The sequence below is a fragment of the Fistularia commersonii genome, chromosome 33 (genome assembly GCF_037954325.1).
Source record: "Fistularia commersonii isolate RoL2024-O1a breed Wild chromosome 33, RoL_Fcom_v1.0, whole genome shotgun sequence".
NCBI classification, from domain to species: Eukaryota; Metazoa; Chordata; class Actinopteri; order Syngnathiformes; family Fistulariidae; genus Fistularia; species Fistularia commersonii.
The window spans coordinates 5888129-5912833 of record NC_141316.1 but is presented as its reverse complement, the minus strand read 5'-3'; the positions used below and the strand labels follow the sequence as shown (position 1 = coordinate 5912833).

The window sequence follows — 24705 nt, the reverse complement described above, 5'->3', positions numbered from 1 at the left end:
AAAACAGGACTACAAAAATTGTGTTTTATTAAAGCAAGGGTAGGACTACAAAGATGGCGTTTTTAAAGTCAAGTTGACAGCACGGCATATTGAAATACATTCAGGGATTCATTTTTTTTGTAGTATTAAAACAGAAATAAAGCGCCTTTCCAAACACTATTCATGTACTTACTACTAAACATACCGACTGTGGGGACCTGCTATCATCTGAACCATGTAAATAAGGGAACAGTAAAATGACTGTCTGCTGCCTGCTAACAACATTTGTCAAGGTCAGTTTGTTGGACACATTTCTGCACCGGGAATCAGAAGTACTGATGTGGAATCAGTTGGTAAAGTCCCAGCGAGTCAGACATTTCTACATAAAACTCCTCAAGAGGGCAATTTTTCCATCAGGGCATTGATCAACTCCTGCTTCTTAGTCCCGGTGGTCCGGACACCTAACTGCTTACAGGCTTCCTTCAGCACAGGTACGGTCAGCTTTCCAAGGGTGCCGTTCTGCATGTGGGTCTTCAGCTCGTCTTCTGAAATTTCAGCCTTCGGCTTCTTATCTGCTCCGCCTCCACTGTCAGCTGAATACATTCGAAATGCAGTCAGAGAAAAGTAAATTAGAATTAATAATATCTCACAAGTTCAGGTTTTCTGTGAATTGTGAATTTTAACACTTCGGATATTGTTAATTGAAAGCACATTAAAATGTATTCTAATAAGGGCAAAACATGATTGCGTTGTAGGGACGAGTCTAGTGCTGACCTGTTTTGCGTTTGGCAGCAGGTTTGCCAGCCGGGTTATAGTCAGCAGGGTAGACTAGATCTTTAAATTCTTGGACCAGGGGGCCGATACGGGAATCGATCTGTTCCACCTGTGGCACTAAAGATAGCACACGCCACACAGAAAACGTTCAGCAAGTGACCGTAGCAAATGATTCATGAACTCATTTCATATGAAATAAGAATATACATCTTCAACTTACTGATCATGTCCTGATATTCTTCTGAGGCCATCATATCCAGAGCCAAAGCCTCCAGGTGTCTGTAGTGCCTCTGAATAACTGGATTGTCAAATGCTTCACACCTGCATGACATAGAAAACAGTTTCATGCAGCACCTATCAAACTGGAGGAGAAACAGCAAAAATACTGTAATTTCCAGACTATTGAGTACGCCTGAATATAAGCCGCACCGCCTTAAAATAAATATATGTGTACATATATAGGCCACACTTGTCTATAAGCTGCAGGTGTCCCCATGTTGTAACATGAGATATTTACACAGAAAGATGTTACACAGAAACATTTTTTAAAACTTTTAATTAAATACATACGGGTAACGTCCACAAATACATACTGGAAATGCATTTTTTCTAAACAGTGCCTGTAACAGGGCCGATGAAAAGTTAATAATGTTATTATATTAATAATAAATAACACAAGGAAAAGTCCATCCATCCATCCATTTTCTATCCCTGCTTTGTCCTGCTCCAGCTGATCGCTACCTTCGTCTTCCTCCTGCGCACTAAAACCATTAAAATCGTCTTCTTCAGAGTCGGATTTGAACAGCCGCAGAATTTCACGGTAATTTCATTGGTCTGATGTGATGAGGTTAAATGCTTTGGCAGCATGAAGTCCAAAAGAAAATCCATAATTGTTTAAGCCGCAGTGGTCAAAGCATGTGAAAAAAGTAGTGGCTTATCGTCCAGAAATAATGGTACTTGTTTGGGATTTGTGAAAGATTTTAATATAACATCTTATTTTCCGGGGCAAAAAAGGAATTTATTACACTAAAATCTAAATATGGAGGAATTGTGACCTATTTAAATGGCTGGCGTTGCATTACCTGTATTTGAAGCGGGTCTTAGTGACTATCTGCTTCATCTTATCTATTTGCAGTTGCGTGGCAGTCGGCAACTGGGGGGTATCAAGAGTTCGTTTGTCGTCAGCAAATGGCAGAAAGATGACGTTGAAACCTGTCAAAGATAAGAGCCGATACTGGTCTGAATTAATCTATTTCGTACTCTGTTGGAGGCTAAATATAATCAATGAAGATGCAGTCACTGATGTAAGATCTTTGCGCCCAATATCACTGTTTTTCATGTTTCGCCTATAAAATAAAACCACGACATAGTCTATTATTGTAATTACCTGGCGGAAAGATCTGTATTTTACCCTCTTCCACCTTCTCTTGCTGCGGAACAAGGGCTACAAACCGTGGGGGGCTGTTTCTCTGTTTGATGAGGCGACAAATAGCGAAGATGTTCCTCTCAATACACTTTGTTAGCAGGGCAGAGAAAAGACATGCACTGCCTGAGGATGAGACATGGATGTATTAACGTTCAGTGAGGAGTTGTTCAAGGCCAAAACATGAGGCATTTCAAATAACTACAGCCTGTGAATTTTATGAAGGTCAACGTTTAAGAATAGTCTGACGGCAAACTTAATAGAACACCTGTTAGTGGCTGATCCTATAGAAAATGTGTAACCAGAATCTCAACCGTACCTCTGTCTTGCATAACTGACAGTGGTTTTCTTTTAAATAAAACCATACAGTTGGCCCATGAGTTGCTTCAATGGACAGTATATGACTCTGGCTTTAATACACTTACATATTTTCGCTCATTAAAGAATGTATGCAAACTGAGTTCTGAGTGTCCCTCTTTCCCAGTGTAAAATACCCAAATATTTTTTTTTACTTTTCCCCCAGACTGGTCTGAAGATAGATAAAAATTTGGTAAAAGAAAAACAATGAAACTTTGCCTTTTGTGTTCTGGGGTTGACAATTTAATTGAGCTCATGTTGTAAACTATTTTAAAGCTTCACTATGCATGTTGTCATTTTAAGAAAATTTGCTATTAGTTGAAGCCAATGTTAACCAGACCTGTTAGTGAATGCGGGTCAGCACAGTACTTTTTACATCTCTGCAGTTTAATCAAATTTGATGGGCACATAAATCTCTTTGACCTTAGCAATACAACAGCCAAGTGTGAGATAGATTGGAAGCTAAAATTGTTATTCCTTACTTTATGTTCTTATGGGAGAACCTTTGAGAGGACAAAAGCTACATTTCCAGGACATTGGATGTAAATCATAGTGTGTTACCTTTCACCTCTGTTTCCAGAGGGTAGACAAAGTTAGCCGGCTGGATATGGTGATGTACTTTAAGCTTTTCCATTGGTTTGAATCCAATCAAAAATAAGCCAGGCTCGTCAAATCTCTTCATGCTGTCCACCTCGTCTTTCTCCATCACTATCTGTTTGTTACCATACACCTACAACAGACACACATGGGCAGTGTTGGGTGGAGAGTGATAATCTACCATTTAATGAGAGCAAGAGCACTGCATCGTGTCTGAATTGTACTTACCTGAGCTTTCTTTATTTCACTGGGTAGAAGAAGGCTACCTGTCTGGACGTCAATGGTGCGAGATTTGCTGTGAACAAGCTCATTGGTTTCCCTGTGCAGGTTTTTGGGTACTGGCTTGCGAACTGACGAAACATTCGCATAAACTCCGACTGCAATATTAATGCCCTGACCCAGGCAAAGACTGAGCCTGAACACACAGAGGAGAGAGCAAGTTTGCGTAAAGAAGTTTGTGGTTCAAAAACCCACAAAATAAAAAAAGACAGTGTATCATTCAAATTTACTGTGTCAAGGCTCTCTTCTTCCTGTCCTTGGCGCGGACCCTCTTTTGAAGTTCTTCCAATTTGCTGCAAGGTGCAAGCTGTATCCCCAATTCACTATCGTCCTCCGGTGGACTTACAATGTCACGAAAAAAGAGCGAGACATCAAATCCCCCTGGTTTCATCAGGTGCATTAAATCTATGATAACCCCTGGGAGATGAGAAATGAGACAAATAGAAAAGAGACTTGAAAATCACTTCCAAACCGTCTGATACATGAAAGCTCAATGCTTCCCAGCCAGCTCCTTTTATCAGTTCTGGTATGGGCAGAACATGAATCAACATCACCCACCTGTTCACCTTAGGCGAAGGCACAAGAGCACAAAAAATAGTCAAAGTGTGGCTTAATTTAATTAAAATGATGACAGTGATCATGTTAATATATTTACTGTAACCATTTCAATGATTGATCCTGGATCCAATAGAAATGTGCTGCAGCTTCCTTTACAGAACATACTTAAATATCAGAAAAAAAAGCATTTGAACCATCAAAGATGGGGATCGGAGTGAATTTGTAATACCAGTAGTTTTGCAGTAACTGAGACACCTCAGACTGGTAGTGCAAACCTTTTGCTTTGACTTTTAGGGAAAGGAAATACCTTATGAAGGTGAAAAAACTCCCAAGGATTCTGTGCCCTCAATTTTTAAGGCAAAATTATGTTTTCAAGATTAGCTCTGAAAACATTAGCATAATTTATAAGAGGTTTTTGTGTGAGACTTACCAGTCTCTTTGAGGTCATTGGCCTTTATACGAGCCTGTTGATCTTTCATATTGTCATCTCCATGTGGTGTATCCCTGCAGGTAAAGATCATGAGTCGCTTCTCAGAGAGACGTAGCTTGATGTCACTGTAGAGGTTAGCGCAGCACCAAAGAGCATCGGCCAGTGATGTCTCCCCACTGCCCATGGTCTCTGCTGCTAGTTGGGCACCCTCATCACCCCGAAAGGCATCCACATCCTGCACTCGCTTTGCACCTGCAGAAATTACATAGGTATGTACAGATGAGTAGAAGTTGGGGGGTTGGGTGAATTATTTGTAAAATACGAAAACATTTTTACACATTAAAATGCCCGACCCATGTTTGTGCCTCCACCAATATGCTGCAATAATCGTGTAAACATGAACATGAATGCAGGTTTTAACAATTATTGTTATACCAGGTTCATCTAGATCATGGTACACGTAGATGTGTTTGAAGGAGTTCCCGAGGTTCTTGTTCTTCTCCGTGCCAAAGAAAACCAGAGCCATCAGATCCCTGTTGCTACAGATGATCTTATTGGCATACACACTGCGCACAACCTGCACAACAAAGAAATGAATTGTCATAAATTTAAAAAAAATCTATGAACTATGGAGGTATGCACATCAGCAGAATTTAAAATCTTACTTTACCCTATTAGTAATTATTTCACACATTAATTCGCGCTATAATTTAAACAGAAGTACACTGTGACTTTAGATTTTACCTTATGTGAAATGCAGCATCAGATAGGATCTTAATATATATGGAGTCATTTTCGAAGACAAGTTACAATCTCAGAATGTGTTAAAACACACAAGAACACAGCAAAGACAGACAATAGGAGTTAAACCTTACCTGCATGGTTTTGTCAAAATTAGAGGGCATTTCATCCTCTCCTTTGATGAACATTTCCTTGGACGCATCAACCAGGAAAACTAAACTCTGCCTTCCTGTGACCTTGTAGTCAACTACTTAAGACACAAAACACACAGATAGATTTTCTGCTGAATCTGCAAAACTGTAGACAAAATTAGCACTTTTTCAACTCAGGATGTTTTACTTAACAAATTTAAGACAGCATATTATGAGTACCATAAACTGCGCATTCAGCTTATTAAAGTTTACCTCACTGATTTGCAAATGCAAAATTAGACAATATCAGGAAAATACATCAGAATAAAGTTTTCTGCCCCAATATTATAATAATGATAATAATTATTATTATTAATACAGCAGATATTACCATCTCAGTGACATACTATGATTGTTACCATCCCTAATTTTCCTCTCACCCTGTGGTTGGTCCTCTTCATCTTGCTCCTCGTCATCCTCATTCCGGTAGTGAGCTCTCCAGTCTGTCATTATTTCTGTTTCAATTCTGACAAATGATGATACTGTTCACAAAATGGACAAGTAAGACATTTTCCTGTCTTTTTTTTTAACACACTGTTAATAATAAGTGGGCAAGAAATCAAGTGGTTTCTCGGCCGAGGGAGTGTTGTTTTAGATGGACCGACAGTTTTATTTTGTTCCGGTTCTTGCATCAAGAGAACTTGTACCAACTAAACATTAATTGTACAAGAAAGGAAAAAAAAACAAAGTAAGTCATGTTGGATAAGTCGTGATGTGATTGTTAGCTCTCTAATGGTGTCGTTTTATTACTACTAACTACTAACAGAAACTGATATTTTACGGCCGTGAAATAGCGTGGGGCAAAGGACACATTTACATGCACTAGCTTAGCTTGTAATTGGCTGCGTCTAGCTTGATTGATATTTAGTTGTTTTTTTCAAGATTTTAACTGCAGTTGTTAGCCATGCATCCAAAATAAACAGGATATACCTTACTCAAGTAAAACCCAAACATACTGATATAAATGTGTAAAGTGGCTTTCACTCACTTCCACACTTCTCCGCCGTTTCGACCTGTTTCAATGCTTCCGCCTGGCGAGACAAGTCGGAAAAGCGCACAAAAAAGCGAAGCGTCAATTGGTCACTTATGTGTCCATTCAAACTGAATAACCAATCGCACCGTAGTAGGCGGGGCGTGATTGCTGAGAGGCCGGTTCAAGGAGTAAATGTCTCGCTTGGAGTTCCAGCATCTTTTTTGACAGTGCAGTTGTTATTGTTGACCCCCATGGTATGACTCAGCACCTGCCGTCGGCATCCAGCAGCCTCAAGTTACTGTGTGGCCTTTTCTACTCCTTTTTTGTTTTTTGTTCTATTTCGTCCTCGTTTTAAATTCGCAATTACCCCATAAGTTTGGTTACAACTCGGTTTTTCGAAGTTGTGTTTGGTTAGCTATCCGGCCGGCTAACTCTTATTGGATGTTTGCAAGTCATCGCAAGTTAGCTTCGATATTATCGTTTTAGCTAATCTATTTTTATCCTAACATGGACCAGACTAGTTCTTACTCGGTGAAATTGTACGTCTACGACATATCTAAAGGACTGGCCCGTCAGCTGAGTTCTGTCATGTTAGGTAAGTTTTTCGAAAGCTACCTGTTGACCGGTGTCATGTACCCGGCAGAAGGTGTACCTCGCTCGACAGTGGATCCAGGAAAGGGCGAGGATGCTTCCGAGGCCTAACCGAAGGGTTCTAGCGACAGACTATACATACATATTCACGTCAACTGATAAAATTACAAGACAAATAAGTACATGTAATGTATATATTTATATATAGATATTAATATTATATAATATATTATATCAACAATTTCCTTCGGAATGAATAAAGTTGTTCTTATTCTTATTCTCATATATTTATATTGCCCGATTTTTCATTAATGTCCAGAGGTGTCAAGAAATAAGTTTTATTTTATAATATACAAACTTTGATTCTAACAGCCTGACTCACCACAGAGGTGCAACTTTACCACTCCATCTAAATTAATTAGTGAGAATTTATATTATTATTGGCGACCCTGCAAAAGAAAACCGCATCACTTAAGTAATGTATAATGACCTTTCCTACTCCAGTAATGAGTGTGTAGACATTAAAATTCATAGTAAACATTACTTTCCGGTTTCAATAGATTATTTTCTGACTAACTCAGTATTTTCTGTCACCACAGGAAAACAGCTTGATGGGATTTGGTGAGTGATACGTTTTATGTGGCTACTCTTGTCAAAAACTTTCCTCTAGCTTTGTGAACTGTGTTTAAGGAAAGTCGTTCTTGGTCTAATGGGCAACAATGTTTTTGTGTCTCACAGGCACACTGCCATTGTAGTCCATGGAAAAGAATTCTTTTATGGTGGTGAGGGCATCAACCATTGTTCTCCAGTAAGGATCTTCATCTGTTGTTCTTGTCTCATGTTCTTGTCTCACAATCCTTAACATGCTTAGTACCTTATACCAATTTATAGAAAAAAGCTAATGGGTCATGATGTGTTTCTAGTTGTACTGACTGAGATCTGTGTGTCTCAAGGGCAGCACTCCTCTTGGTCGCCCTGACTCCATAGTGGACCTGGGTACCACTGAGGTGCCAGAAGGGCTTTTTATGGAGTATCTGACCTCATTGGCAGAGTCGTCCTACAGGTGAAGGCTCAAGTTTTCCAAATAGTTTCATTACAAACTTTTTAATAGCTGAGGAGAAAATCTGGTGAACAGTGTGGCTTTAATTGTTGAAAATCATTTAACTCCTCCAAGAGTAATTGGCTTTGGTGAGGTTACTATTCCAGCACACTCACAGTCTATAGTTTTCTGTTGAACGTTAAAATGACCCCATTTGAGGAAGAATTTGCTGCAAAATCACTGACTGCTTCACCTTTTAACATCATGGCTTCAGCTATGTGACAAAGCCCCCGTTCACACCCATTCAATATACTGCTATTTCCTCTTTGGAGATATTTTTTCTCCTTGCATGACTTGCATGACATGCATGCAGAGGTACAGATTATCAATAATGTTTTCGAGTAGAATGTAACATGTAAAAAGAAGGTTACAATATATTTTTCAAGGATAGTATTTCTTTTTTAATTGTGCTAGATCTGATGCATCTACTGATGTATCTGCTGTGAACATTTAAGTTAATTACCAGTTCTCTGATAATCTACTGTTTTTCTCCAATCAATTTGAAAGAAACAAAACTGACATTTTTTTATCCCATCCCAACTAATGCGAGTGTTTCTAAGAAATTAATTAAGATCTATGGGTTTTGGAGCACACATAAACCAATGCAGTAATTGATTAATTTAAATTATTGTTTGTTGTAGTCTGTTGTAGTTTGTTGTAATATTTTTCATGTACGATTGAAACTGAATACATGCACGGAAATAAAAATACATCAGACACACTTCTTACTCTTATTTTTTGGTAGACTCTTCCTGCTGCTTGGTCACCTTTTTCAGCCCTGATTGGCCACTTTGTCTATTTCCTAAATCTACCGCTTGCTCATTCTTTCTTATCTTTGTTGTTATTGTACTCAGAGCTGACACGTACAACCTCTTTGAGCACAACTGCAACACTTTCAGTGATGAGGTGGCTCAATTCCTCACCGGCCAAAAGATCCCTTCCTACATCACACACCTGCCAGCTGAAGTGCTTTCCACGTGAGTCAGCTCCTATTTTATCCTTTGTGCACAGTTTTTTTAATGCTCTCTGTCGTGGTCCATGACAGGCCTCGGCAAGAAAACAGGTTTTCTCCAGATTTTAACAATAAAAGTTAAGTTTTGACTTAAACTGTAATGTCCTCCATGTTCCCTTTTTAGACCCTTTGGACAGAGTCTCCGTCCTCTACTGGATTCATTTGTTGTAAATCCTGGCGGCAGCAATATCACTGGGCCACAATAGACAGCCCTCTGCATATAACATGCATATCGTGCAAGTATTTTTATCACATGATGATGGTCAGAGTGACACATCTGCCAGACCTTAAAATGTGGGGTTGATTTACACTATTAGTCGCTCTCCAGGTAAGAAGATTTATCGACGTAGTGAGAGAGGATATGAAGGTAGTTGGTGTGAGTGAGGAGGATACAGAGAATAGGGTTAGATGGAGAAAGTTGATTCGCTGTGGCGGCCCATGAGGGGAAAAGCCGAAAGGAAGTCACTCTCCAGGTAACTAGATGACATTAGTATGCTTTGCATTATTTTATATAACTTTCACACGTTCTGCCTCATTAGTTTTTATTGTGTATTGGCCACTGTTGTCATTGGACTAAAAAACACTTTTACTCAGGTTGTAATAAATCATGTTCATATATCATTACAATCATTACAGGATCTGCTTTATTCTGGCACTACCTCAGTGTCAAATCTTGGCCATCATGGTAATTCAACCGTGTGCCAAAATCTGTCCCTGAATCTGAGCAGAAATAGTTGCTCATCTTTTGGTTGAAGTGGATGAGTTTTTCCTCCAAAATGCTTATTTATTCAGTTTCACCTCACACATGCAAAGGATTAACTATCTAATGGTGCTGCTGCTCCACTCTTGTTGCCATGTAGGTGTATGTTATATCAGTTTTCCCTTTGGTCATCATCATGGCCAAACTGCACTCCAAGTGGACAAGCATTGTGACTGGACGTACCAAGCAATATATTACCTCACTTATACTTTCTATTTGCTTCTCTGCTTTCTAAATTGTACACTTTGACCAAACCTGAACTTCTTAGGTTTTTGATTGTTTAATTCAGGATTTTGTAAACCTGTAATCCAGTGACTTGATTGACCGTGTTTCCTACAGTTTTTAGTTAACCTATTATTTTAGGCTGAAAATCTGCAGTATTTAAAAGGAGAGCTTGCAACATATCCACATGTGTGGATTGCTTTGATTCACTTGATTCAGTCACGCAATGTAATTAAAAGAGAATTAATCTCTTTTTTTATCTGTTTTTTTTTTCCAGATTTTAGGTCACAGTTGCCATTGAAACTTTAATGAACGGACTGGTTTATTCTTAGATAAACTTAAATGGTGTGGTTTTATGTATTATTACAGCACATATTTCACTTGAAATTGTTTGCAGATGATTTAGAATGTCTGATTGAGATTTACAGGGGTATATAAAGTCTTCTAAATTGTCTCCTCTTATTTAAAAACTTATTTGCCATCCTAAATTATTTCCTACAATATTGCTGCACTTGAGAGAATGTATCTACACTTAATAGTGGCACATTGTACAGTACTGCTGCACTTGACAGAATGTATCTACACTTAGTAATGGCACATTGTTAAATATCAGGATGTTTGAAACTTGACTCAAATTGTGGCATTAAAGCTTCATATATTATTAAAAATGTTTGAATGTTTCTGTTGGTGGGACATGCTTGAATTTTCCAATATGGAACAAAATGGTCTTTTAGTTATTAACGCGAATCTTTAAATCTCCGTTATAACAGAATTCACCACAGGGCGTCGCTGTTTCCTAACTTTTCCTTTACATCGATGCTTGTTGACCACCGTCCCTCAGTCACCTTGGATGGACTCCTGCTCAGCAAAGGCGCTTGTGATACGAAAAAATCCCCCAAATAATAATAATAATAATTGTAATTCCTGAATTTTAAATGTACAGATCTGATTTAACATGTGTCCCCGGTTGACCACCCTTTAAAGTATTCTTCTTATTTTGCATATAAAATAAGAACATTTCCAGTGCTTATTAAAAGACATACTATATTTATAATGACGTATACTAATTTTGTGATCATTGTCTTTCTTGGAATAATATCTATTAATTTGAAAAGCCGCTTTTTGTAAAGGTAATAGTTCTTATGTGCCTTTTACCTTTTCTGTCTTTGTGCTCAGGGCTGTCATCCAATTCTTGCTCCAGGGTTGATCATATCCTCTTTTTGCGCCAGTTGGCCTCTCCCTCCCGAATTCTATCAAAAATGTGACAAATATTTCAAAGGACTTGTCTTTTTCTTACTTATTTGGCAAACACCATTGTCAGGTTAATGTGGGTGCTCACCTGAACGCATGAATGGTTAAGTCCACTAAATCCCTATCGTCCTCCTGGCCATTAGAGAGCTGATGTTTGTCCCCAATCAAATAATGTTATGAGGTTAAACCAAGTAGTTATGAGGTCAAATCCTTGTTGAATTTTTTTTACAGTCTTTAATATTTCTTCAAAACTTGCATCAATTCCTAAACAATTCTCTGTAAAGAAGAACAAGGTTGGAACATTTCTGGTTTTACTGCAATAAGAAGTACAGTTAAATACAGTAAATACTTATTTTTGCTACATACTGTATGCCACTATACTACGCTGACTTTTCTGATTCTCTTAAATGTGTCCAGTCACAGATCAAGTCTCATTTAATCATTGGCTCAGGAACGACCACTAAGTAGGGCTGGGTGAATATGGGGCAGAAAAACAAAACACAAAAAAAGAAGCACATTTGATGTAATAAATGACAATGTGTGGAATCTGGTTCAGCATCACTGAGCTGATTATCAGATGTTTCATTCAAACAAAGTTCTTAATTTTCCAGTATTTTTTTTTTTAGAACTGAAGAAGCCTTTGGAAGAGAGGTGGATAGTCTGATAGAAATCCAAAAACAAAAAACCAACAAGTAAGGTTGCTTTGACAAGATTTGAAAGGGGGAATTTTCTGGTAATGTTCCTATTTTTCTGCATCAAAAAGTTATGTTAAAAGCAAATCAGTCATCAATAAAAAACACACACAAAACAAATAGTACTTTTAACAGACAAAGGACCATATCTGATTTTTGACAGTACACTCATTACCTCGGTCTGTATTTGTAACAACAGCCATCATTAGGTACCAGAGTTATAGAAAATGTACAACTGATCAACTTATTGCCCAGCCCTGCTATCAAGTTACACTAAGGTGATCTCAGAGGTGGCAAATAATATTTGGACCAAATAAAGAGGCTTGTGCAAAAAAAAAAGTCCTATCTCATCTTAATACCCATCACATCACCAAATATCATTATCCTTTCGACATGCAACAGCCCAAAACAAAGTGCAGCTCACAAATGTAAAATCACCCCCAATGTAATCATCCTTTCAAAACAGTGTGATATTCCATTCCTAAATGTGGCACACTATACAGAAGGCTCCTGTCTTGTATGTTAGAAGATTGCTTGGCGCTATCTGTCCACCATGTTTCGTTTCAGTGAAAGCACAAACATAAAATAATGTGTTCAAATCTGACATCAACTGCAATTGTAATGTTTTTTTTTTTAACTTATTTCTTAAAGCCCTTTGCCAACAACATATTAGAAATAACTCTTGTTAAACATTTACACAATACTCATAAATAGGATTTTTGCACTACATTAATCCTAAATAAAAAAAAAGTGCTGGGAAAGAGTAAAATTCACAATGAGCATATATCTTAAATTTATGAAACAAAGAACAGAGTGATGCTGCTATTCAAGACCAAGAATAAAACAAAACACTGGAAGCACTCGCTTTCTCAACGCAAAGATGATTTCTCGTGTTGAACCAAATGTCTATTGCTTGCACGAACAGATTATCTCTGTCAACCGGCTGATCTTCGTCTTTTTAAACCTATGCCATCAGTGATTATAAAGAAACAACGCCTGCTCCGAGATGTTAATGGAAAACAGCAATGACAGACATGTCTAATATTTCCATCAAGTCTTGAGAGAGTAAATGAGGGAGGGGCAAAGCATTAGCACTGGTGTGCTCATTTCCATCGTATAGTAGAAGGGGTTATAGCAGGGACTCTGCCTGCAGCTGGTTGCTCAAACATCAACTGATGAGATGTGTTTTCTATGTATCTCTCAGGTTTCCTGGGGGCAAATACGGCACCTTGTTGTAAAGTGGCAGCCGGGGATGATGTTTCACAGAGTGTGATCACACCCGTCCTTAACTATCGCTAAAATTTGGATGATGCATATTTTATCTTTAACTTTATGTCTTCACTGTTCAATCACATTGGATGGAAAAGCCTGTCATCACTCATTTCACAAGCATTTTATCTAATGTCTATGCACATATGTGGGGCTGCCCAATGGTTGTCTTTTTAGTGAGTGACTGAAAGTAACCACAGCTGCATATTTGGAGAAAGCGCTGTATCTGCGGGACATAATTTCTACAACTCTATTATTATAACAAAGTGGGGTTTTTTTTGCAATTTTTTCCAATTTGATGCATGGTGCTGTTGCTAGAGAGCAAAAAAAAGTCAGTAAATTTGTCTCAATTTGCTAATTTTCAGCTTAAAATCTGTTTTTACAAACCTAGTAAACCAGTAATTTACTGTCCAAACCAAGTAGCCAAATTGCACATTTTGATCTGTGGCTTATAATGAGACTGCCATCTGTGCAGCAAACAGAGAGAATCTCATGGAAATTACACAAGAAGCAGAAGTTTTTGGTGTCTTGTTTGTAAACAAGTGTGTTGATGTCCAAGTGCTGATTGCAGTAGAAATACAAAAGGCAGTGGAACAGACAGATGGGAAGCCGAGCTCCAGCTGTGCCTCTTGACAACAGATGAATGAGCTTCGGCTGAGTACAGAAGCGATTTCGCAATCGAAAAAATACTTTTCCATCTAGGTTTTACAGCCGGGGTAATGTGGTGAGCACAGAATATCATGTGACCTTTACTCACCACCTGTCTACAGCGAAACTTTTATATTTCCAGTATTGTATTATTAGTATTATCAATGCCTCTTAATCTATCGTGTAACACCAGCTTTTGAAACTTTTCCAAACACTTACCAAATCCAGTGATACCCCCAGGATAGAATCCGAACCTTTTTTTTCATTTATTTTAAAAAAGACGGGGTTACCTCTTTAAAGAACTGCCATGTCGAGATCTGGAGCATCTAGAGAGAAATTCATGGAAACACGTTTCCATTGTTGACAACAGTGAATGTGTCGTTAAAAAGAAAATTGTCTCTCTCAATCGTCAGGGTCATTTTGCAATCCATTTAAAGCTAAAAATAACATTTCCTGCAGTGAACATACATTAAGTTGGCTTCAGTTTAAGATGCAGGTGGAAAAGAGTGTAAACCTCTCCCGGTTATTAAGCTGCAAAAAAGAGATTCTAGTATTTGGTCAGTGCTCATTTTTCAGCGGTTGTGCAATTTTTCAAGAAACCCTTTTTGCATTCTTGTAATTCAGCCACTATACGTGCACTCCACACATTAACTAAATAATAAGTTGTAAAATAGTACAAATCTGCCAGCAGCACAAATACTACAGAACCACATGGATGCGCTTCTGGTCACATGTGCAATCATCATTTACGGTTCTCTTCCTTCTTTTGTTCCTGAGGTTCACCGACAAGTACTTTTGTATGTTCGTAGCAGCAGCTCTGCATGGTGTCCTTTGCTGTCCAGGCTCCAGAGAATAGATGTGAAACGCCTCGTGCTCCGGGCCTGGAAATGCCTCCATGAATTCCCCTGCAATGGTGCCTTGAGGCTGGAAACACAGAAGCGTCCACACAGGTCCACACACTCTTGAGTTATGACCCACACAATACAGGGGTGGAAAACCAAGATCCACAGTGACTCCTTGCCTTTCCTTTCCCTCGGGAAGGAAAACACGCAGTTTGTTTTTCTATTTTTCTCTCCTCCCTTTATTCTCTTTTCTAAAGAGTCCCAGCCTCTGGCTCTTACTCCGTCCTTCTCATCCCTCCTCTCCCTCTCCCGTGGCCGGGATGGAGGCTGATGGGAGCTGACATGATGGTGGCATTGTCCTCACCAACGAGTTAATGTGACCCCAGGGCTGCTGTCCCCTTATGCCTGGCCTGATGGCACCGAATATGAAGCGCTTCATCGTAGAAAGAGGGTGGGAGAGGCCGAGATGGGAACAAAGAACACATAGACAAGCTGTGTGTGGAGGTAGGCAGATGCAAAACAAGGGGTGCTTATAAAAAAAAAAAAAAAAAGTTCCCAATATGTCAATGCAAGAGGTCTTAAATCATGAGGTGTGTCATCTTTAATTTCCATGGGAACTGAACTGTTTGTTGCATTGCTCTAGAGTTAAAGACTAACATCAAGTATTCAAAGAAACCGGAATTGGGATTCCCTCCTTGAATTTGTCAGCTTTCCCCCTCAGAGTGGCATCAGTTACAGAGGATGGGCTGGTGTGCTCTGTATGCGGTCAAGATTTGTTGCTTATGACAGGACTGTAAAAATGCAATTGGGCCGCCATAGGCCAGTCGTGGGGTTAATGAGTGCAAGGGAAAAATGACCAAGACGCCATGATGTGGCTAAAATGTTGGCGTGATCTAATCTCCATGATGATTACTAAGCTGGACACGAAGCCATGTTAACCCGAGACTAACAGCAATAAGTGTCCTCTTGAGGAGACAGAGGTGCGGATCAGGTTCAAGAGGACTTAATTTTCAGCCTCAATCCAGACACTAGATCCTATAAATCACAAATTACATTTACATCAAATACCACGGACAGAAATAATACACAGTTAGCTGTGAATGGCTTTTTACATCGACCGTGTTCCAACAAATAGCCTCCGGCATCCTTCCCATCCGCACTCGCTGTGGAATGATCGGTATAACTAATCCCGATCACCTGTAACACTTAAGTACAAACGCCTACTCGTCTATGAATTTCTAGAATTTCTTCTCTAACAGTCTTTTTTGCTCCAGTCAACCAGCAGCTCAGGATGTAAAACTGCAGCGTTACACTGCATTCGGTTTTGCACTAATTAAATGTTCGGTTCCTGTTTTTTTACCATTTTGAAATGACTTCAAGGCCTGTGTAACTGAATTTCTTACATGACCGCGGTGCCAAGACTGCAGGTCAGATGATCTGCGATAGTATCGCTTCCTGGACCCGGAGAGTATTTTTAAAAGCTGCCTCTCGGGTGGAATCTATACAGGGTTTTTTTTTTCAGTGCTATTAAAACGCTTTCGTCGTTTATTATCATCCTTCTCTCTTAACAGTCTGCAATGGCTTCTCTCTATTTTCCACCTAAATGCCCCTGCACCCCTTTCACCCCTCTCTTGTTCATCATCTCCATGCTCCAGGGCCAACTGTGCCAAACTCTGGCATTTACATAACACCAAAGCTTTTTGTACGACCGTTTAACATTACAGCCTGCTGCCCTCTGAGGTCATAGTGCTCAGACGGTCACCTCAGTTGTGCTGTGGGTGGAGTAGCTCTTTGGTCTGGGATGGTGGTAGTAGGAGGGTTGGGACGGGTGTTGGCCGTGGATATGCTGCGCGTGTCCTGCCGCCCCTCCGGCCCCGCCGTACACGCCTTCATAAGGCTGGCTAAAGAGATCCGGCATGTTCTCTATGCTCTGCTGCCTGCGAGTAGAGTAGCCGTGTCTCCGGTTGGATGTGTGTACGGGAGCGGCCGCGTGCCCCGGGGCGGAAGTCTGCCTTTGGACGTGACGGGCGGTCGGCTCCCAGGCTTTGAAGGCGGAGCTGGAGAGTAGTGGGTGTGTGGTGGTCTTTGGGAGGTGTGAGTGCTCCAGGTGGCTGGAGGGGATGGAGATTGAGAGGGGAGCCTGGAGGTCGTGATGGGCTGGCAATTGTTGGTGGATGTATGACTTCTCTTTGGGCTGCACTTGCACAGGGTGGAAAGCAGGAGGCGCCACGGGCTGGTAGTGGGAGAAATCCATGAGTGGGAAGCTCTTGTAGTAGCTCCGAGAAGCACTGTCCGCTGGAGAGAGAAAAGAAATGGAGAATATGCGTCAGAACATTGAAAACGCACTCATTATTAGGACAAAGGATGATCTTGTTTCTATTTTCCAGAACAGTAAATACATCTAGAGAAAAATCTAGTTTTGTTTACGCCTCAGTCATTTTCAGTTTGTCTCAGTCCCACGTTAACTTGGGGTCACGCGAAAAATAGCCTTCAATGAACCGTCAACGAACAGGAAATTCGGCATCGTAGGAAGGAACTGACTGAATCACACCAAAAAATTCATCTCAGGACCTCCCAGCAACAACCTGACAGCAAGTTGGAGAATGTGGAACTTTAAATGTGTCCACCTGGAAAGGTCAAAATACACGCATGCATATAAACACCCCTTACCAACAGTTTTCAATCATTAATGTTAGCAGGGGTTTAAATGCGGCCACAAAAATTTGATAAACACTTAAGTTTCGCTTCAAGGATGGTTATAAAAATTGGCTTTTTGTCTTTTTGTTTCTGTCTGCTGCAATGTTTTTAGACTTGGGAGCATTCGCCTCTGAAAGTCAATATCACCCTGATGCCTCTGCCAAGTAGCTCTCAGAATGAAGGGCAAAAAAAATTTGGAAATGAGCATAATGGCAACGTGAGACAGGAACTCCCATGTAAATATGTTTTCCCACATAATCTGCTCAACTGTGATCACAAGCATGGTTTGCTAAATGCTAACAACTCTGATGAAATTATTTTCCCTGGATTGTGACGCCTGTCAGGATCGACAGTCAATCCAATTTTAACTGATTTTGAAAAAGTGTTGGTGAATCTGTGTTAGTGAAAAGTGAATCTACAGAATTTGGCAGCCGTCACAATACATGTGAGCAAAAAAAAAAAACAACAAAAAATTCAATTATTCTTCTGAAACTTCTACAGGACTTGTCTCAGAAAAAATTAGAATATTGTGATAAAATTCTTTCTCTTCTGTAATGTAATTACAAAAACGAAAATGTCATACATTCTGGATTCATTACAAATCAACTGAAATATTGCAAGCCTTTTATTATTTTAATACTGCTGATTATGACTTACATCTTGAGAAAACTCAAAAATCCTATCTCAAAATATCAGAATATCATGAAAAAGTAATTTTTGTTATTGTAATTGCATTACAGAACACAAAGAACTTTATCACAATATTCTGTGGAAAACTATTTCAGAAGTTCAGTAGAAGTACACGGAAGAGGCAGAGACCGAATTTAGCAATAGGGTGGAAAACTAAATAAACTGATATGAAGCCGAGCGGCAAAACGATCGGCCTAAAAATGGTAAAAGCGATGGCGTGTGAAGTGCTAACACCGACACAAATATGTCCTCGCATTACCGAACGATTGGACTTCCTCTCCAATAAAATGAAGAGGATGGCAAAATGAGTGTCGAGATCATTTCCCGAGAGCATCAGACGAAGGTCAGATTGAGAGTTTGAAGAAGATCAAAGTGGAAAGCTGGTGATTTAAGTTTTTCCAATTGGCGTTTACCCTTAAGGTAGACGTGCTTGGTGCAGCGACAGAAGGCAGGGAGCGCAATGGGGCGAGAGAAAGGGATGAGTGCGATGGAGATGATGGAGGAAAAGGTACGTCTGCCCGCGCGTGGGAACACGACAAAGCAGGTTTATAAATATCCTTGCCCAGAGTCTGATGTGTGCATGTGTGTGTCGTGTGATGCCGTGAATGTCACGGAGAATTATATAAATAAATAAACTCTAAAGTTATGACCGCCAGCGTTGTGGCTCCGTGAACATAACCTTGTCTGCGCGTATGGTTTCAGCCTTTTGCGGTCCGATGACGGTGTTTTCAGCATTACATTTATTTGAAAACAACATATAACCAAATTGCATGTATTTTAGAGAAAGTAGAAAATGTTTGTGTAATTTCTAAAGACTCAAAGGATTGAAATGCGGCCGATCTCTAATGCTGAGAACCTGTGATTCAAGTGTGAATACAACCGTCGAGGTCTTGTTTATAAACCTGCATGCTTATGTAATAATGAGTTTGCGGTAAACATGAAAAGTTAGCCAGTGGTTGCACTTTCAACCTGTCCTCAGGGAGAGCAATGAGGTGAGAGAAACTGACGTGCAACCCTCCCCCAAAAAACAGCAAGCTAAAACAAGCTTAGAAGATCTGCCAGCTATTGAAGAAATAGATTTGAGGCCAAACGGACCTTTTGTTCCTCCAAAGAGTAGCTATATTTACATCTAGTCAACAGCTTTGATCCTAAATGGAGCAAAAAATATTAATTTTCATATGACTGTAAATATGAGTGTAAACATACATTTGATTTGAAATTTGAATGTTATCGGACGAAAACATTAGAAACATTAAAAAAAGTACAGGTGATCATTTTGGCATTGTGACTTTTTGCTCACAGTTGTTAAAATTTGCATTATTTCCGTTCTTGATATTCTTCTGTTTCCCCCCATTCGCCTACTGGTGGCTGCCTCATATGAAGTGTTATAATGGTAATAATAACAAAATGACATCAGCCATCAGGTAAATGAACACATTAGAAGAAGGCCTATTCTCTTAAACTGAGCACCCACTGTTAGCAAAATGTGCGTGGAATGTAATTACCAAATCTGACAGCTCCACCCTTGTTCATGTGCTATGTTAAATCGGAGAGCTTGACAGGCGTAACAACAAGAAATAAGTGGGGAGGATAGAGATCTGTTGCTGAAAAAGGGCACTCAAGCTCAGGGTACCTTCCATGGAAGATAATAAAGGTTAATAAAATCTATCTTGTCAAGCAGTGATTTGCCTTTGGCTGATGTTTTGTGTTATTGTAGTGATGCGCCTGTGGTCGGATGCAGCTCCATGCACGCCCGCGAGTCAAGGACACAGTGTGTGTGTGTGTGTGTGTGTGTGTGTGTGTGTGTGTGTGTGTGTGTGTGTGTGTGACCTTTGTGGACATGAAACGGTCCCCACAAACACCTGCTTACACCCTGTAGCTTCTTTTCCAGGTTGTAGCTTTGCTGTTTGATCACGCGTGGAGGCTTGCACAAACTTGTGACAAACAAGATTGCAATAGGAAATCAGAGGAAAATTTGAAAGTACCTGAGATAGCGTGTATTCTGTTCTTTTGTTCACTCATTCATTATTCCCCGTGATACATCTGTATCAATTTACATCATAGTGATACCTCATAGGGACATGTATAAATAATGCTCATCCGCCATCCTCATTGAAGGGTTTTTCTAATGCATAGTCACTTGAATAGGAGCATATTTTATGTCAAACAACAGCGTGTTATACGGCATGCAGATATTTTAGAAAAAAGTTCACCTGAAGGGCTTTATATTGTACTTGGTGGTGAATTTGAGTAGGAATGGTTGTCTATGATCCCCTCCATGGATAGTTTCATCCCCGCTTAATTTTTGCAGAATTGTACAAAAACAATAGAACATTTAAAAGAAAATGTGCTGAAGTGTTGCAATTCGTAATCACAGCTTTAATATTCCTCGACGTGACCGTCCGATGTTAAAATTTTCTCTAATTTTTTAGCTATTCTAGCTCTGCTGTAGTTTCTTCCAGTAATTTATTGAATTATTTTCTAAATTCTGGATCTGTGTGCTGGCTTGTTTGACTCCCCACTTTTACATACGCTTTCTGATCAATCCCCATAAGCACCGACAGTCTGGAATAATAGATGTTCTTCATTTCGATAACTTGGTCGTCAGCAGGAGGAGATGAGCTCCATTGTAGAAATCAGATTAGTCTCCTGCTCTTTCCTTAACTTTGGCAGCTTTTCATGCGATACGTCAATGTCCATATTCATATATTCTTACGAGTGTTGATTACAAAGCGCTTTACAAGTTGGCTGATATGCTATTTAGCGTATTAGAAATTGGTTGGATGTTTTGGTTGTGCAAGTGAAAGATGACAAACATCAACAGGATCTTTGTTGGGATTTTTTTTTTTTTAATTTTGGCTTAATTTTAGCACTTTTTTTTACTTTCTGGGGAATTAAACTAAAAATAAATTTAGGACACGCAAGGGCTTTTTCTGCTTGACACGTTGCTTTCATTACATTTGCTTGAGTAGTTCCTTCCTGCCTGAGAGCTTGATCCTGCTGCCAGCGGGTGTGTTACAAGAAACATGCATATTATGGAGTTTAGCCCCTGGCCATGACCTGTAGAGTCTGCTGAAATGTGACTATACAGCGATGCAAGGTTTCAAATTATCCCTCGCCTTTGGTATAGTGACATACTTTCTTAAGGCCAGGTGTGCTAATCTTCTGTAAAAGAACTCTAAAAGTATCAGTCATGAAGTTCAAAAACAGAATGCCAGACAGAAGCAGCATGTGGTTTCATCACTGGATTGTTTGAAAGTTCCTGTCCCGACAACCTTCGGCGCTTAAAAAGGTTATTGTGTCAGTTTTTGTCATCGTCATTTTGTCAATATGTAAGTATTTTTGTCCGACTTACCCACAGCTTTAAGGGAGGTATATTTGTTGAGTCCCACTGAACTGTGGTTGCTCTGAGGATGTGGAAGCCCTTGTCCGCTGGGACCGTATGCTGCATTATTCAGGTGGTACTGCTCTGGTGAGACACAGAGAAAATTTGTGATTTGTTAATTTCTCGAGACACAAACGCAGACATGACCTATGAAAAGCAATTTTCTTTCCAAGAACAAATGATGCGCAAGATTTCAAAAAAACACATTTTTATTGTGGAATTTTAGTTTTTTGTATGAAAACCCAACAGCCGCGACCGGTCAGAGATTTAGATTTCCTCCTGCAAAAAGGTTTGACTCTGTAACTTTTTTTTTTATCAACTAGATGAAGTAACTTCCGGTACACATTTTGAAACGATTTCTTCCGTTCAGCGCAGCCTATTTACAAACAGTTACCTTCATATACCTATGGTGAGCAGTGCACGCAACAGACCACGCATGGCATCTTCATTCCACCCTGTCCACAGCTGCATATCCTGCAAGTAATCCTACTTGCAGGCTGATAAACTTCAGCGTTGTCCATGCACATTTGACTCAGCACACATTTACAGTATTTATTTAGTGTGCAAAACTGTCATGACAGTGTGTAAATATTACTTCCTATTGCCTGTGAGTAACAATTAGTCCACTGTAACTGCAGCTCATGGTATCCTAGATAGGGGGTTGTCAAAAACAGGAGCAAAAAGTGGAGTAACAGGAAAAGGAGTCAGTTCTTTTTATGTTCATTTGTAAGAATTCTCAGTTCTCTTTCTGCTGGCAATTGAAAAGCAAGCCTGAAGCGCTCTGTGCTCATAGTGCAAAAATTAATCATCCCACAACGTGGATTTGAAGAGCCTGTGATATTCCCAAGAACCGCTGATGAGTCTTTTTGTGTTTTGCTCTGAGGGCTGAAAGGGACCAAATGTGAAAACACCCCTGTTGTTTTTTGGCAGTCTTTTGCTAATTCCTTCCTTTAATGAAGCTTTTCCAAACCCCCGCCTCCCGGCTCCACCTGTATTACACAATCTTTCCACAGGCGAAATATCTCCATCTGATAACAACTGTGAAAAGTAAAAAAAAAAACAAATCTGAAAGTAAAAGAGCGCCGCTTGGAAAGTTCCTCCAGGAAAACACTGCAGCCGTGCAGGTTTGAACATTTATGTACGCATTTTACGATGATTCCTCATCGGTGAAAAGGTGCAATATTGAAAAAAACTGAAAAAAATAGTGGCTTACCACCAGTCAAAAAGCATCTCCATGTACCTTGAGGGAAGTGACCGGGCAACACAACAGAATCCTGACCCTGATAGCTATTCAATCTCATGCTAAATGAACTGAGGTTAATGAACAATGGAACAAACCAGCTAAGAGTGTAAAGCCCTCGCTATTAGCTTTAATGAAGTTCACTGATGCAGCCAACACACTTGATGTCAGCCTCGGGGATGGATGGACACACTTTTCGATCACATGAGTGTTCACCCAAATACGCACGCACCCAAACATAATTTATAATGTAGGTGTAGTTTTTTGACAAAGCAATATAATCCACGTAATTCAAAATGATAGTTTTTACATCTTCAGATATATGAAATATGCAGATGTGTGTGTCCGTGCATTAAACTGACTTTCTTAACTGAATAAATCAGTAAAGTGCATCGATGTGCTAGTCAGCGTGATTTCTCATGCACATGTCAAGCCTGTATGTGAGTGTGTGTGTGTGTGTGTGTGTGTTCGCACACGCATGCACACACCCATATCTGTGTGTGACACTTGGGGGAGCACTGCATCAAAGACAGAAGACTCCATCACATCAGTGTCTGTCAGTGAAAGAGCTATACGTGGCAAAACTCCTGAATACTAATCGCCACTCACACACATGCACACACACATGCATACATGCATGCACACACACACACACACACACACACACACACACACACACACACACACGCACACACACACACACACACACACACACACACACACACTTTTGAAGGGTAAAAAAAAGTAGGGAGTCATTTATGGTTTTGATGATGAAGGGAGAGGGAGACGTGGAGAAGGGCGGGAAGTTCTGATAGAATAAATTAGGAATTTATGTTGAAGCCATTGGGGTGGAGAGATGTCAAGGGTTAGTCAGAGTAACAACACTCACAACCTTCAGCTTTACCTCAATATGGTTTGTGTCACAGACACACACACACACACACACACGTGCATAAACAAATTAGAACTCATTCATTTATCAGCATTCCATACAGCCACTAGTCTTAACGTTTACCATTGCAAAGGAATGCCCAACTTGACACTTAAAATCTGTTTCTAACTCCTCAACAGCCGTTTTAAGTCAAACTAAATTTGCAGAAATCAGACCTTTAAAGCGAGCCAGACCTCACAAGTATAGTGGACACCAAGTCTTTGGACCTCGCAGATACTGTAAGTTCAACGTAAATACACAGAACTCAGTCGTAATGTGCCATGCAGTATAGTTTAAGGTGATTAACTTGGAGGATCGTGTTTGTGTGTGTGTGTGTGTGTGTGTGTGTGTGTGTGTGTGTGAGAGAGTGTTATCCAGTTCTGCTGACCTCGCAGTATGTGGCATATTAGCAGGATGTAAGGAAACACTGCTTTTCAGACTGTCTTCATCACCATCATCTTTACTGTGTACATCTCGTCATAACTGACAGATCAAAACACAGCTACACCGACAGGAAGGAAAGGATCAAAGGTCTTGGGGGATTTGACTGTGCTTGCGTGTGTGTGTGTGTGTGTGTTTGTGTGTGTGTGTGTGTGTGTGTGTGTGTGTGTGTGTGTGTGTGTGTGTGTTGTCTCTATTCAAACAGATTCATGGATACTCTGCTTTAAACTGACTATGAGCTCATAACATTTTCACTCTTGTATTTTACTTCTCATCACACTATTTCAAATGAGTATCACAGATTTGTTTTTCTTGATTATTTGTCAATTGGTTTGTTTGCACTATTCAGGGGCGGATAATCAGAGTGGCATCGTCTTATCAATTCCTCTAAATTTTGCCAGCGCGATTGTTCGCAAGCGCATGAAGGGACGTCGAAGGCACCGAAAGATGAGACGTTCCCTCCAGAGAAGAATAACGAGTTTCAACTTGTTAATAAAAGAGTTTTCCCAACATGTGGGTCACAGCAGCCTTTTTGCTGCCGTCTCTACAAGGGAGGATATTTGAATGTTTTTATAGGTCTAATTTAGTCTATATAGACTGCCTTGAAAGATATAAGCAGAATTGATAATAGAA

The 24705-nt window shown here is 39.9% G+C and overlaps 3 protein-coding genes across 7 annotated transcripts in view; 1 reads left to right on the top strand and 2 right to left on the bottom strand.

Annotated features, from left to right (window-relative positions):
* Positions 1–18: 18 nt before the first annotated feature.
* Positions 19–6382, bottom strand: xrcc6 (X-ray repair cross complementing 6). Of its 4 annotated transcripts, none has more exons than XM_086140658.1 (13): positions 6318–6382; positions 5710–5795; positions 5273–5385; positions 4833–4974; positions 4398–4649; positions 3640–3826; positions 3359–3545; positions 3095–3263; positions 2141–2302; positions 1836–1965; positions 974–1074; positions 754–870; positions 19–572 (listed from the first exon to the last, which is right to left on the bottom strand). In XM_086140658.1, the coding sequence occupies exons 2-13, from the start codon at positions 5777–5779 to the stop codon at positions 373–375; spliced, it is 1830 nt and encodes a 609-aa protein (XP_085996784.1). In that variant the 5' UTR covers positions 5780–5795; positions 6318–6382; the 3' UTR covers positions 19–372. The 4 variants fall into 4 exon arrangements, with proteins under 4 accessions (XP_085996784.1, XP_085996785.1, XP_085996781.1 ...); XM_086140659.1 differs by having other exon boundaries at positions 5710–5811; positions 6318–6358; XM_086140655.1 differs by having other exon boundaries at positions 5273–5388; positions 6318–6343.
* Positions 6383–6494: 112 nt separating this feature from the next.
* On the top strand, positions 6495–10654 carry LOC147214768 (desumoylating isopeptidase 1-like). The gene is made up of 6 exons (XM_086140616.1): positions 6495–6897; positions 7493–7514; positions 7632–7701; positions 7847–7956; positions 8847–8969; positions 9129–10654. The coding sequence occupies exons 1-6, from the start codon at positions 6810–6812 to the stop codon at positions 9208–9210; spliced, it is 495 nt and encodes a 164-aa protein (XP_085996742.1). The 5' UTR covers positions 6495–6809; the 3' UTR covers positions 9211–10654.
* Positions 10655–13011: 2357 nt separating this feature from the next.
* shisa8b (shisa family member 8b) overlaps positions 13012–24705 on the bottom strand; it is a 34926-nt gene continuing 23232 nt past the window's right edge. For both annotated transcript variants that reach the window (XM_086140615.1, XM_086140614.1), the window contains 2 exons: positions 21431–21544; positions 13012–16983 (listed from right to left, as the gene is read on the bottom strand). In XM_086140615.1, the coding sequence (XP_085996741.1) occupies positions 16439–16983; positions 21431–21544 (659 nt within the window). In that variant the 3' untranslated portion in view covers positions 13012–16438. The remainder of the gene's footprint in view (positions 16984–21430; positions 21545–24705) is intronic.

Bases quoted from the DNA above. Each gene is read 5' to 3' on its own strand.
- xrcc6 (XM_086140655.1), bottom strand. From the start codon at position 5,779: ATGACAGACTGGAGAGCTCACTACCGGAATGAGGATGACGAGGAGCAA. The intron at 3,546-3,639 runs GTAAATTTGAAT...CTGTGTGTTCAG, and splicing joins AAGAAGAGAGCCTTGACACA to GCTCAGTCTTTGCCTGGGTC. The intron at 1,075-1,835 runs GTAATGCAACGC...TATGTCATGCAG, and splicing joins AAGACCCGCTTCAAATACAG to GTGTGAAGCATTTGACAATC.
- LOC147214768 (XM_086140616.1), top strand. From the start codon at position 6,810: ATGGACCAGACTAGTTCTTACTCGGTGAAATTGTACGTCTACGACATA. The intron at 7,515-7,631 runs GTGAGTGATACG...TGTGTCTCACAG, and splicing joins AAACAGCTTGATGGGATTTG to GCACACTGCCATTGTAGTCC. The intron at 8,970-9,128 runs GTGAGTCAGCTC...TTCCCTTTTTAG, and splicing joins CCAGCTGAAGTGCTTTCCAC to ACCCTTTGGACAGAGTCTCC.